The sequence below is a fragment of the Pelmatolapia mariae genome, linkage group LG12 (assembly GCF_036321145.2).
Source record: "Pelmatolapia mariae isolate MD_Pm_ZW linkage group LG12, Pm_UMD_F_2, whole genome shotgun sequence".
Taxonomy (NCBI): Eukaryota; Metazoa; Chordata; class Actinopteri; order Cichliformes; family Cichlidae; genus Pelmatolapia; species Pelmatolapia mariae.
Genome location: NC_086237.1, coordinates 7546218 through 7560694, shown reverse-complemented (window position 1 = coordinate 7560694; position 14477 = coordinate 7546218). Strand labels below are relative to the sequence as shown.

At 38.4% G+C, this 14477-nt stretch overlaps 1 protein-coding gene across 2 annotated transcripts in view; it reads right to left on the bottom strand.

Moving 5' to 3' along the window:
- man1b1b (mannosidase, alpha, class 1B, member 1b) overlaps positions 1–14477 on the bottom strand; it is a 72091-nt gene that overhangs the window by 56177 nt on the left and 1437 nt on the right. For both annotated transcript variants that reach the window (XM_063490740.1, XM_063490739.1), the window contains exons 3-8: positions 12004–12106; positions 11354–11451; positions 9391–9521; positions 4436–4536; positions 4150–4329; positions 175–323 (exon numbers count right to left, since the gene is read on the bottom strand). In XM_063490740.1, the coding sequence (XP_063346810.1) occupies positions 175–323; positions 4150–4329; positions 4436–4536; positions 9391–9521; positions 11354–11451; positions 12004–12106 (762 nt within the window). The remainder of the gene's footprint in view (positions 1–174; positions 324–4149; positions 4330–4435; positions 4537–9390; positions 9522–11353; positions 11452–12003; positions 12107–14477) is intronic.

Below are 14477 nucleotides of genomic sequence, written 5' to 3'. Positions count from 1 at the left end.
AAAGGTGATGATAAAAAGTGACAACGACGAGCGTCATTTGTAGCACATTTTTTGTGTAATATGTCATTGTGTAAATATCCAGAAATCCCACTGCAAACATTTGACTAAGTACACTGACCTCAGGGTCAGAGAGGAAGGAAAAGTTTAAGAAATGAGGGGAGTGTGGTGACTTACAGCTTTGTCTAGGAACAGTGTTTCTCCAGTCAGGTGATAGGTGCTCAATAGACCTCCCAGGATGCGGATGGTAGTTTCAAACAGGTTAACATCTACATTCTTGTTGAATGTGAGCTCAGTGGCCACCCATGCCTTTGCTTCCTCAAATTCTAAAACAAATTACAGTGTTTATTGAATAGAACCATAATTTAACTCTTTATAATGAAAGGTTGTTCCTATATGTTATTTTCCCTTACACTGCTGTCACACTCCTTACTATGTTTACTACTTGAAGAGAACTTTGGAGCTATGCGAGGATAGTGTTGCACAGGAGTAATGTATTTAGCTCTGTCACGGAGAAACTGTATGTGAAGATTATGTCTATGATTTCATATATTACAAATTAATTTTTGCTACAGCAACAGATACTAGTGTTCAGATGCTTGAAAAGCTCCTAAAAGTTGTCAGCTTGCAAGGTGTTAGTATATTTATTCAAAGTTAGAAAACATAAAAGTAAACTAAATAAATAAAAATAAAAGTAAACTAAATACAATTTAATTGATATATACTACTGTATATTGCCAAAAGTATTCACTCATTCATCCAGAATAGAATTCCGCTGTTCCAGTCACTTCCATGGCCACAGCTGTATGAAATCAAGCACCTAGGCATGCAGACCACTGCTACAAACATTTGTGAAAAATGGGTCGCACTTAGGAGCAATGTTCCCTCTAATTTTTCATGTGTCTGAGCGAACACACAAACTCCCTGACCGATCCCTTGGACCACTGTGAGCGACATCAGACGTGTGCACTGTGGTCACGCCAGCATCAAATCCATCCAAGTTACATAGTTTATTAAAATAGCAAATTACAGCATTTACATTTATGTTAGACTACTTTTAATTAACTGCTTTAGCCCACTTACAATGAAAATTTAAAAAAATCTTGTTCATGACCTGTGTAGTATGTTAATGCTATTGGAAGTAAAAATAACTTGAACTCCAATTTTGAAAACACAACTTTCTTTCTTTCTTTTTTCCATAAAGCTCTGACTTGTATTATGAGTATGCAGTGTTGGGAAGGTTACTTTTAAAATGTATTCCAGTACAGAATACTGAATACATGCCCCAAAATGTATTCTGTAACGTATTCCGTTACGTTACTCAATGAGAGTAACGTATTCTGAATACTTTGGATTACTTAATATATTATCATGCTGTTTACAACTACGTGAATGTACTATTGCTGTGATTTATTACTGTTACTGAAGGTCCGCGGCTCCGAAACGTAGTAAAGGGACCTCTGGCTAATACGTCGGGTTCCGTGTCGGGCTGGTAGCCGAAAACTAGCTTTACTTTGTTGTCTGGGTCAACTTTGCTTGCGGGAGACAGAGAGAGGCGTTGAAAGGCTTCTCCAACGGAACTTATTTTTTCCGGAGGAAAACACGAACACAGTGTACAGTTGAGTCTTAATAGCTTACTTACAACTGGGCTGGTCAGGAACTCTTCTTGGCTGCTGTGGTTATTATTATATTTACATGCTTTCAGCTCCCGTTTTTGCTAGGTGACAGCTCGGACTTTTCCTTTCTCTCCTTCCCTCGCTCACAGACACATAACGGGTATGGTAGTCCATTCTCCCTGCAGCACGGACTACACTGCCCATCAGGCTACATTCTTTAGAGCTATGCCTGTAGCATTCTGTCTATTAGCTTAGCACAACAACAACAACAAAAAGGCGCTCTCTCACCCAGGAAACACGCAGAGAGAGAGCGCGTCACCCTGTAACCATGGCAACCGTAACGCTGCCGCCTGGAACAACAGAACATAGCTGTCAAACAAACCCAAACAATCCTGACCCGCGACAATATGAAACAGGGAAGTACCGCCGTGTAATCCATTTATTTCAACAAAGTAACTGTATTCTGAATACCACCTTTTTAAACGGTAACTGTAACGGAATACAGTTACTGATATTTTGTATTCTAAATACGTAACGGCGGTACATGTATTCCGTTACTCCCCAACACTGTGAGTATGAGTCTGTGGTCTGGGAGAGAGTCCTGTAACTCTCTGTCTGCCAAATACAGTATATAATGACCAATGTTGGGCAATTAATTATATAGTTACTTCTTCAAAAAAGTAACTCAGTTTGGCAAACAACAGAACAATCAGGTGTTCTGCATCAAATTTGATGCCACACAATTTGTGCCACTCCAAAAAATAATTTCTGTCCACTATGAAATAAATGAGAACAACAGCCTGATACCTGCAGGCCTGACAACAGGAGATGTATCACTCCAGTAACACCTGTAACATTCAGCAGTCGCCTCATTGCTCTGACACACCAACAAAACTATTGACTACACTACACACTAACTACACAAGATTTGCGCTAAACGTCTCAAATCTCTCACATCTCAAAGCACCGCCGTCACTCCTAAAACTTCCCCCCGTTTCTTAACAACTAGATGCCACGTTGCCATATCATGTTTTGATTGGTCGACATGGTACTTTTTTCGACCTTTCTAATGTGAGGTTGTTGTCCCTGGCTCTCTTTCTCTCTCTCTCCCTCCCGCTCTGATCCTGTGCTACTGAGAGTGTAACTGCCGCCCCTCCCCCCTCTGCCCAGCGCAAAGCACAAGGCTCGCGCGCGGAGTGAAGCGGAAAAAAAGTGCGAGAGAGAGGGTGAGAGAAAGAAAAAAAAAAAAAAAACCCACGGCTGGCGATAAGGAGCCGGCTGGCGATAAGGAGCCGGCTCGCGTCGTTCACTTCAAAGAGTCGGCTCTAAGAGCCATTTCGTTCGCGACCGACCCATCACTAGGAGAGTGCTTTCGAGCGTTTTCCTTATAAAACGACGTTTTTACCGTTTCTTCCCGCAGTAAATATAAACAATGATAGTATTCAGGAAGAAAACCAAACACTGCATATATTTTTATCATAACTCTGGTTTTACGTGGCCTATCAACACAATTTAAAAACTGGTATAAAGTCCACACTTTTTCCGTCAATTGTTCTGTCTGTCCTGCTCACATCTCTAATGGTTGTACACGTTGCCATTAACGTGGCTTCACTCCACATCAGCCACGCCGCTTTACTAGCTAAAACACCGGTGATGGCACAAGGACGCTGTCATAGCCTGTCAGCGACGTTGATTGGCTGCGTATATAGGAATGTGAATCGCATCATTGGCTGGACTATGGGATAAGGTGGTATCGTTCTAATCCCATACAGGAGCAGCCAGTCACTTACTGACTAACACTGCAAAACAGAATTGTTAAAGTTTTAATTTTAATTTCAATTCAGGTTAGATTTCTTTTTTCTGCGCAACGCAGATTTTCTGTGCGCAGAGACCGTGCCAGCAGTGCGCAATTGCGCACGTGCGCAGCTTAGAGGGAACATTGCTTAGGAGCTTAGTGATTTCCAGCATGGTACCATGATAGGTACCACGCAAAAAGCGCAACAACTCCAGTTCTACATGTACTCATTATTAAATATTCCAAAATTGTTAGTGCTATTATTAAAAAGTGGAAACAATTGGAAATGACAGCAACTCCGCCACAAAGATTCAGGCCACAACTTGACTGGTCTGCACAGTGCTGTGGCATCAACTTAGCAGAACACCTTTGGGATAGATTGGAGCAGAGACTGAGGGCCAGGCTTTCTTGTCCAAAATCAGTGTCTGACATCACAAATGCACTTCTGGAAGAATGGTGAAAAATTCTCATAAACACACTTGTAAACCTTGTGGAAAACCCTCCCAGAGGAGATGAAGCTGTCATAGCTCCAAACAGACAGTTGATATCACCTTATACCCTATGGATTAAAATGGGATGTCACTCAAGTTCCAATATGTGTAAAGGCAGACAAATGAATATTTTTGGCAATATAGTGCCAATTCACAACAAGAGTTGCCCCAAAGTGCTTTATACTGTAGTGTAAAGATCCTATAATATTAGAAAGAAAGACAACCCCAAAAATCAGACAAGCCACCATACCTTCTTTAAGGTTGAGGATCCACATGGTATCCAAGGCATCAATTAGCGTCAAACCCAGACCAAACCACTCACTGTACGACTTAGAGATGGGCCTAAGCTCATCATGGCCCCAAGCAAAGTCTTTATAACCCTTCCATGCATGTCTGAAAGCTTCCTGCACTGCCACCAGCCGAACAGCTTCTAGAATACACAATACACAAATATGCCCAATTATCCCATTCAAGTTCAGAGAGAGATTTAGCAGTGTGTGCTCAGAGAAAAAACAGTAAACATGAAGTGGTAATACCTGGGTCTTTAGCTTTCTGGCCGGTAGGTGACTGCTCCTTATTTCCTCCATCCTTAGTCCCTTCTGTGCCACGGTCAGTATCGATCACAGCCCCATGCCAGCTAAAAGGATTAGGAAATTACTAATACAAATATACTGTCATGAGAAAAGTACATCTTCAGTACTGGCTTTTTTCATTTCTATGCAAGCAAATATCTGATGGCCTTAAAAAAAAGCTTGCTTAAAGATAAAAGAAATATACTAAAACAAATCAAAAGGTAAGACAACTTACATCTAAAACACCTTAAGAATCATGGGTACCAGATTGGGGAGATACTGGTAATGATCAGATTTTTTTAGAAAAAGCCTTTAGAAAAAAAAGGTCACAATGTAGTGTGTGAGGAGAGAGGGTGCGTATATTTAATTATCAAATATGGCTTTATAAATACATTATTAGCAGTCATCGCAAACCCCAATCGGTTTCCCAATTCAGGGGCTGCATCTTTTGACACTGAGCTGCTGTTAAATGGGATTGTTTAGTCTATGATGCTGCTCAGGTTGCCAGGTTGTTCACTGTATCTAATTTCAAATTTTTTATGTTTATTATTTTATATAATAATGTATAAAATAAACATAATTTATTATTAGCTAAATTAGCTAAATTAACAATATATTTAATGTTAATTTAGCTAACATTAAATATATTGTATTCAAAGATGGGCAGTAACGCGTAATCCGATTACTTTTTTCAAGTAACAAGTAAGGATTACTATTGCAAAAAAAGTCATTAGATTACTGTTACTTTCCCGTAAGCACGCTGCCTTAATAAACCGTGATTCTGTTTTTGAGAGTGTCGCATGTCAATGACATGCGAGCATGTGATGTCCGTGGCAGCAACAGGCGTGTGTAGATAAACAATGGATAATATGGAGTGCAGGAGAGAGTACGACCATTAGGGTTGGGCGATTGGACAAATATATCGACTATTGTTTTTATGAGGGTGATTTATGTCTTTATTTGCCCATGAGTAAGTTTGCTAATAATGATGGAGCTAATAGAAGCAGTCTACTAGCTCCTTCATTTCATTTGCGAGCAAATGCCCACTCCTCAGAGTGCGCCCAAATGCAGCGATTTATTTACTCAAACTCTTAACAGAAAGAAAGCAAGGCAGTAGCATCTACTTGAAAGACTGTGCAAAAACAAAATTAATTTTATTTTATATGCTGGATATGCAGAAATATAGGTTAAGACTTGCTTTATTTTCTTAAAATAGGGTGGAATGTGCAGAAAATAGGATTAAATGTTAAACAAATTTCTTCAAGTCAGAGACTGTAGCATTTAATTTAATTTTTGCTTGATGCAATGTGCATGAAGTTAAAAGATTAAATTAATAAAACTTGTTTTATTAGAGACTTTTTAAAAAGAGACTTCATTTCATATGTTTCAATTTTATGTGATGGATTATGCAGAAAAAATAGAATTGGGCTAAAAGGTATGTTGCTTTATTATTTATTCAGGTTGTGTATCATGTTTTTTTTTAAAGTAACTAAGTAATAAAGTAACTAATTACTTTTGAAAATAAGTAATTAGTAAAGTAACAGGACTACTTTCTTGGAGAAGTAATCAGTAATTAGTAAAAATTAATTTTTAATTAACTTGAACAACAATGACTGTATTAATCCATGAAATATGTTCAATTAAAAATTAACCACAGTGAAATTTAACTTAGTTGATTCGAATACTGTGCTTCAATAAAAACAGGTTTGGACAACTTACATTCTATAGAAAATGCTTTAAAAGCAAGTGGAACCTGAGCGGCATCAAGTACCAATTAACATCGCTCATGTCACAAAACATTACCAACATCTTGCAAAATGTAACATTTTTATGTTCTTCTTTATTGTAACATTTGTACAGCTAAGTGAGCAAAACCCAATACTTGCTATGAAAAGATTTTTCCTTGGCCATTTCACTAGAGCTGTGTGCTATTTTTTGGAAGAAAATATGATCCACCACCTAGGGCTGTGGGATATCAATAAAATATCATATCATGATATAAGTCATTTATCCCAATAAGAATATATATCACAATATAGTGCATTTTCTGTAAATTTAGTGAATAGTTTGTTTAATCACCACATAGAATTTCTCTTTTATAGTTAAATTAAATAATCAAAAGTGAAATACATATGGGCCTTATATGGTGTTTTGCGTAGTGACACATATTAGATGCTCTGGCTATCATTACTGCTCCTGTATGATTATAAGGAAAAAAGCCTGTCTGCAAACATCCACTGCAGAGAGTGGAGTCTCTGATGAAGTGCACCATTAAGCCCATGCAGGAATGTGTTGTTTGGCTTGCTCACATATCTGTTGCAGGGTAGTACGCCATTTTGTCGATTTCCTCTGTATCTATAGATATAAATTCCAATGCTTGCCATTGTCTTCATCAGTTTTTATGATATGGAGAAATAGTTTGCTGCTTTATAAGAAAGCCCTCCGCAAAGCCAGAACATCTTACTATTCGTCACTGATTGAAGAAAATAAGAACAACCCCAGGTTTCTCTTCAGCACTGTAGCCAGGCTGACAAAAAGTCAGAGCTCTACTGAGCCAACCATCCCTTTAATGTTAACTAGTAATGACTTCATGAACTTCTTCACAAATAAAATTTTTATCATTAGAGAAAAAATTACCAATAATCATCCCACAGATGTAATATTATCTACAGCTACTTTTAGTACCATCGATGTTAAGTTAGACTCTTTTTCTCCAATTAATCTTTCTGAGTTAACTTCAATAATTAATTCCTCCAAACCATCAACGTGTCTTTTAGACCCCATTCCTACAAAACTGCTCAAAGAAGCCCTGCCATTAATTAATTCTTCAATCTTAAATATGATCAACCTATCTCTAATAATCGGCTATGTACCACAGGCCTTCAAGGTGGCTGTAGTTAAACCTTTACTCAAAAAGCCATCTCTAGACCCAGCAGTCTTAGCTAATTATAGGCCAATCTCCAACCTTCCTTTCATATCAAAAATCCTTGAAAGAGTAGTTGTCAAACAGCTAACAGATCATCTGCAGAGGAATGGCTTATTTGAAGAGTTTCAGTCAGGTTTCAGAGCTCATCACAGCACAGAAACAGCTTTAGTGAAGGTTACAAATGATCTTCTTATGGCCTCTGACAGTGGACTCATCTCTGTGCTTGTCCTGCTAGACCTCAGTGCAGCGTTTGATACTGTTGACCATAATATCCTATTAGAGCGATTAGAACATGCTGTAGGTATTAAAGGTACTGCACTGCAGTGGTTTGTATCATATCTATCTAATAGACTCCAATTTGTGCATGTAAATGGAGAGTCCTCTTCACCCAAAAGATCAATTATGGAGTTCCACAGGGTTCAGTGCTAGGACCAATTCTATTTACATTATACATGCTTCCCTTGTGCAGATGACACGCAGCTCTATCTATCCATGAAGCCAGGTAATACATACCAATTAGTTAAACTGCAAGAATGTCTTAAAGACATAAAGACCTGGATGGCCGCTAACTTTCTGCTTCTTAATTCAGATAAAACTGAGGTTATTGTACTCGGCCCTGAAAATCTTAGAAATATGGTATCTAACCAGATTCTTATTCTGGATGGCATTACCTTGGCCTCCAGTAATGCTGTGAGGAACCTTGGAGTCATTTTTGACCAGGATATATCCTTCAACGCACATATTAAACAAATATGTAAGACTGCTTTCTTCCATTTGCGCAACATCTCTAAAATTAGAAATATCCTGTCTCAGAGTGATGCTGAAAAACTAGTTCATGCATTCATTACTTCCAGGCTGGACTACTGTAATTCATTATTATCAGGATGTCCTAAAAACTCGCTGAAAAGTCTTCAGCTAATCCAAAATGCTGCAGCAAGAGTACTGACAGGGACTAGAAAGAGAGAGCATATTTCTCCTGTATTGGCTTGTCTTCATTGGCTTCCTGTTAAATCCAGAATTGAATTCAAAATCCTGCTCCTCACATACAAGGTCTTAAATAATCAGGCCCCATCTTATCTTAATGACCTTGTAGTACCATATCACCCTATTAGAGCACTTCGCTCTCGCTCTGCAGGCCTAATTGTTGTTCCTAGAGTATTTAAAAGTAGAATGGGAGGCAGAGCCTTCAGTTTTCAGGCCCTTCTTCTGTGGAACCAGCTTCCAGTTTGGATTCGGGAGACAGACACTATCTCTACTTTCAAGATTAGGCTTAAAACTTTCCTTTTTGCTAAATTATATAGTTAGGGCTGGATCAGGTGACCCTGAATCCTCCCTTAGTTATGCTGCAATAGACGTAGGCTGCCGGGGATTCCCATGATGCACTGAGTTTTTCCTTTCCAGTCACCTTTCTCACTCACTATGTGTTAATAGACCTCTCTGCATCGAATCATATCTGTTATTAGCCTCTATCTCTCTTCCACAGCATGTCTTTATCCTGTCTTCCTTCTCTCACCCCAACTGGTCACAGCAGATGGCCGCCCCTCCCTGAGCCTGGTTCTGCCGGAGGTTTCTTCCTGTTAAAAGGGAGTTTTTCCTTCCCACTGTCGCCAAAGTGCTTGCTCATAGGGGGTCATATGATTGTTGGGTTTTTCTCTGTATTTATTATTGTGCGATCTACTGTACAATATAAAGCGCCTTGAGGCGACTTTTGTTGTGATTTGGCGCTATATAAATAAAATTGAATTGAATTGAATTGATATGGCATACCACTGATTCTTGCTTAGGTGGTTTGTCATGCTGGGGGCTATAGTGGGGACCAGTTTAAAAAAAACAAAAAAACAAAAACACAGGTAGCCCTTTGTTTAGGAATGAGTGCCTCAACTTGTTTTGGCTGGTCCTTCTGGGATGACATGACTATTCCACACAGCCATCTAAAGTAACGAAAAATACTGAAGTAAACAGCTCCTGAATTGGGACACAACTCAAGTCTCACCTGATGATTCCCTGGTCCTCCTCTTTCTTCTTGCTGCTGTCAGTTGCTTTCTCTACATCACTTGTATCTGTGTTTCCTTTATTCTGAAGGCGATTCAGTACAGGTGGTCCTCTCTTATTGGATAATTTCCTCTGTGGTGACAAGAAAAAAGAAATTTTAATGTTTCTTGCACTGGATTGTTTGCTAATGTAAACAACTTGCTAAAAAAATTAAAGCAGAATAATCCATATCAATTAAATCTAATATGTATACTCTAAAACCTACAGATAATAAAGCTTCATTTAGGCTACATGTCTATTTTAAAGGAGTAACACATTACTAAACCAGTGCATGCCCTTTTTTGTATGACCGTTTAAAGTCTTTACTAATATTAAGCAGAATTCAACTGAGCTGATAGAACCAGCATAATTGCAGGTCACACATCTTGCACAGCATGCATTCCAATCATATGCTGTACAGTAAATTTGAATGGAACCTTTTAAACCTATGTAATTTGACTTTAAGTCAATCTGACACTTGGCACCCTTTTGTTCTTACTGTTTAATGAAGCAGTCAAGTTTGGGAGATTTGTCATACAATAAAGTTTGTCACACTTTAGAACATACTTTGGTTGCAACATCAACCAACAACAGTGAAAAAGTAAATATACTCTCTTTGAATTCTAAGGTTTCACATTTCAGGACAGTAGCACATGAGATAACACTGTTAGTACTTGTATTTCATAATAAATAAGCCAAAACCCATAAGCAGTGTGTAAAAAACTAAGTACACCCTTTGACCTTTAGCAGGAAATATTAAGCAATTGCTATCAAGACCGGGGCAGCAGTCGTGTGGTGTTTGTGAAAAGGACTCGAACGCAGACACTTACTGAGATGCTAGGGAGATTTATTATAAATGATGGAACACAAAACGGGGATGGCAAAAACAGAACTTAGGAAAACCTAAACTGGGAGAAACTAAACTATACAACGGCAAACTGGAACACGAAGGGGATGGAGAGCGAAGGGAACACAGAGGAGGTGAAGAGCAGGGAGAATGTAAGATAGACACGCAGACAGTTTCACGGAGACTTTCACAGACGGACCAGTAACGAGCACACAAGTTCACACAACATAAATACACACAGAGGGACACTGGGAAATCAAACACAGGTGGGAGACACAGCTGGACCTGATTAACCTGACGAGACAGGGGAAACACTAACATCAGGAACCAACAGAGGGAGCAACAACCCAGAAACCCAGAACCAAAAAAATCACAAACACAAACCATCCCAAGGCAAGAACACGAGTCAACAAATCATAATAATGATAATAATAATAATAATAATAATAATAATGATACTTATTGTCCGCGGACTCAGGACCATGACAATTGCTTTCTGTATGACTTTATCAGCATGTCATATTGTTGTGAATGAATGTTGACCTACTCTTCTTTACAGCATTGTCCATTGAGCTTGCAACCCTATATTTCTTTTCAGTTAGTCTGTGGTAATCTGTTGCTGGTGTGTCCTGGATCACTATCCTGTGGCATGACCCAATTTCAGTCAAGCTTTCTCTGTTACACAAATGGCCTCACATTTGACTCTTGACTGAGGATTCTCTGGTGCACAGAGTCTTTAATGGTCTACACAGGGATTCCAAGATGCCCTGGTCTCGTGGATGCAAAACAAATCATCATCCTTCCACTACTGCACTTAGCAGTTGGTATCAGGTGTTTGCGCTAATATTTTTCTAATTTCTATTTTTTTTCTAATTGTACTCTCATTAACTTAACAGGTAAAGTCTGGCATGTTGTGCTAGTATTTTTAATTTCCTCTAACCATTACAGTTCAGGTGGGGCCATTTTAGTAAAAAAAAAAAAAGAAAAAAAAGATGACAAATTGGAAATAAATGTGCTTAGACAGAGACTGTATTGAAACCACGGGTCATTTAAAGAGCAGAAGAGGAACTACAAAAACCTGAGAGGGTTGTTCTGGCAATGGTGGTTGGCCCTGTTTCATAGGCTCTGGTGGAAAGGGCTTCAGGATGCTGTTACTGTCTGTGTCCTGGTCTCCATCTATAATTCCACAACACACACACACACACACACACACACACAAATATTACACTAACATAGTAGTGCAGTACAACCCATAAAGTGATGACTGTGTTACTGTACATGTCTACTTACCATTAAGTTTTAATTAGACCTAAAAAAAATTATTCAGTTGGAATTAAACTACTCAAGCTCTCATGAGGTTCTGACAGCTGGTCAGTTACTCATGTGAATGGGAGCTCTATATTAAAATATACAGCTCCCAAATATGTGATAACTGTTTCACTGGTGGATGTCCATACTAAACATGGCCAACGTTTCAAATAAGTAGTCAGTGTATGTACAAGAAATCTATGTAAGACAAAATCTCAGGCTTCAGACTTCAACAGTCAACCATTATCAATTCATGCCACTATAAAATGTCATATTGACTGAGTAACATTTTATAGTCCACCTCCCATCTCCGAGGGGCAGCTAATCCAAATCATGAAAACCTACTCTAGTAGTGGTCAAAAATAAAATAATAAACTAGAAATAAGCAAATAGATCCCAATTCACAAAAAGGAGCCTTACCTTTGAAGTGTTCAGTAGGATAGGAAGCTATTAGACATATGAACATAAGGACAAGGATGAATAGGATGATGCTCCGCTGCAGCCTAGATAGCTGCTTCCACTTCTGAAGCGACACAGAAGGGAGGAAAACAGTGAACAACACACTAAGAGCCAAACATTTTAAAAGTTTAAAATGAACAATGCGCCGTGTTAAAACTACGTGCCGAAAACGGACTACAAAGCTTACTTACTTCACCACAATGTGTTTTAATTGCATTGTTTTATGAAGGTCATATAAATAAGAACACGTTGTCCTTTCATTACAAACGTTGAAATTCTGAGTGCTTAAAGCCGAGGCCCACTTATTGTTCTTCAATAATACTGTTTTCATGAAACAGAGCAGATGTGAACTGAAATGAGCATCTTTTTCTGATCTCTGTGCACACAGAGATAAATCTGTAACAAATACAAGTGTTACTGGGATAGATTATTCCCTGAATCTTGCAGTGTGCTATTAAAACTAAGAAGCAATGCATGCATTCATGCACGTGGCACAATAACATAGTAACTGGGATGGCTCGTGATCTGATGGAAAATAGGGTTTGTGTTCTTGTACGTGTCACATGTGACATTGTACATGTCAGCTGTTCCACACAGATTTGTGTTTGTAATAATGCAGCTCTTCTTTGGATAAATCTTGCACTGCACCCAAGTCCTAATCCTCAGAACCCTTTGCACAGTGCTCAGCACTTTTTAATTCTTATATCAAAAACATGTTGATTTTCCTTCAGCCTCTTCTCATTTATCTGAATTGCCACGAGGTTTACAGTGAGAAATCTTTGAGTAAAACGTTACCTTAAACTGTATTTTTAAACCACTAATTTGTGCTGCTCTAGGATGCTGGTTTTTACTCAAGTGAACTGGCTGCATCCTTGAATATAAATTAAAGTGCATTGTTACTACATCATCCTAAATACATCATAATAATTTGCCTCACTTGGTAAATCAGTCCCACGGCATATAAAATGACATACATCTTATTTTCTTATATTTTACTGCTGCAACTTAGTGAACTACTTCCCTCCTCCCTGTTAAGGATTTTTATGAAGTAAGACTGCAGAGTCCCTCCATCCATCACTGATGCCAGCTGAACGGTACTGAAGTAAAAATCAATTCTAAATGCTGCAATACACTACAAGTACTTTTTTACTGAACACTGATTATAAAGAAAATTAATTGCACTTTTTTAGTGAATAGAGATCATAACCGTGAGCTCATATAGCATTCTGTCTTCTTCATGCAAGGCAAAAAGTCAACAAGAAGTAGGGCTGTGCGATATGACCAAAATCTCATATCCCGATATTAAGACATCTATCGTCGATATAACGATATAAATTACAAAAATGTAACATTTCCTGTAAATTCTGTGAATCTCGGGCATCTCGACTTGCGTGAAGTGTTTCCAGCTGGGCGTCGTGTACCTGGAGTCCAGTGTTTTAACTGATGCATGAAACTATACATTTTTAGACATAAGTTGTAACCGCCGCCGTTTTCTTTGTGAGTATTTATTACACAGTGTGCTGCGGAGAAAAGCCTGTTCTAACGTTTGAGTCTAAGGTTTATTTTTTAGCACCTGACGGCTCTTTTTTGCTTCTCATCCGTTAATACTCTGCATCTTTCACGTGACTCGTTTTATTTTGAAAAGCCTCAACAGGATCTTGAGCTTTATTGTGAAAGGTTTATGTGGAAAATAAACAAGCGGACACGCCGTGGTTTTACCGTCGTTGTTGCTAACGAAAACGCATAAAAAACAAGCGCTTGTCCGTCCGTAGTGTGGTTATATTAAATATAAGAGAAAGAGAGAACTTTAAGAAATTAATATAGCCACTAAATGATGATCACAAAATGATGAAAAAATATTGCCGTAAACAGTTTATTTTGCGACACCACGAAACAAACGATAGCGTAAAATGAAACGATAGACGTTTTTCTATCGTCATCCGATATATATCGTTATATCGAACAGCCCTAACAAGAAGTACTTTTTATTCAGGCTTTGTGATGTTCAGAGTTCAGCTATGCATTTAAAAAACTGCGGTTAAAAACTGAATAGATCAGCAGTTACGCATGAAATGGAAATGCAGTTACAATAAACATTTACATGATCTGCACAACCTTGTTTAAATATGTTGATTATTTTCATCAATGGTCGGATGGTCCGTTGCAATGGATTATGGGAAGGTGTTTTCTCCTCCCTTTTCATAAAGGATGGTCTAGTGTATCATATACTACAACCAACGCGGAGGGTATACTGGTGCCTTCGCTGTTATAGCGCTCACTTGCTACATAGGCTAATGAGAATAGCTTAGTGGACATTCCTTATGTGTGTTACACTCTGGTTGTTACTATAACCTTCCTGTCACATGACTTATATTATTACCGAAGCATTGTTATGCAGTAACATTGTCATACTTTATTAGAAGTAAAAAAAAATT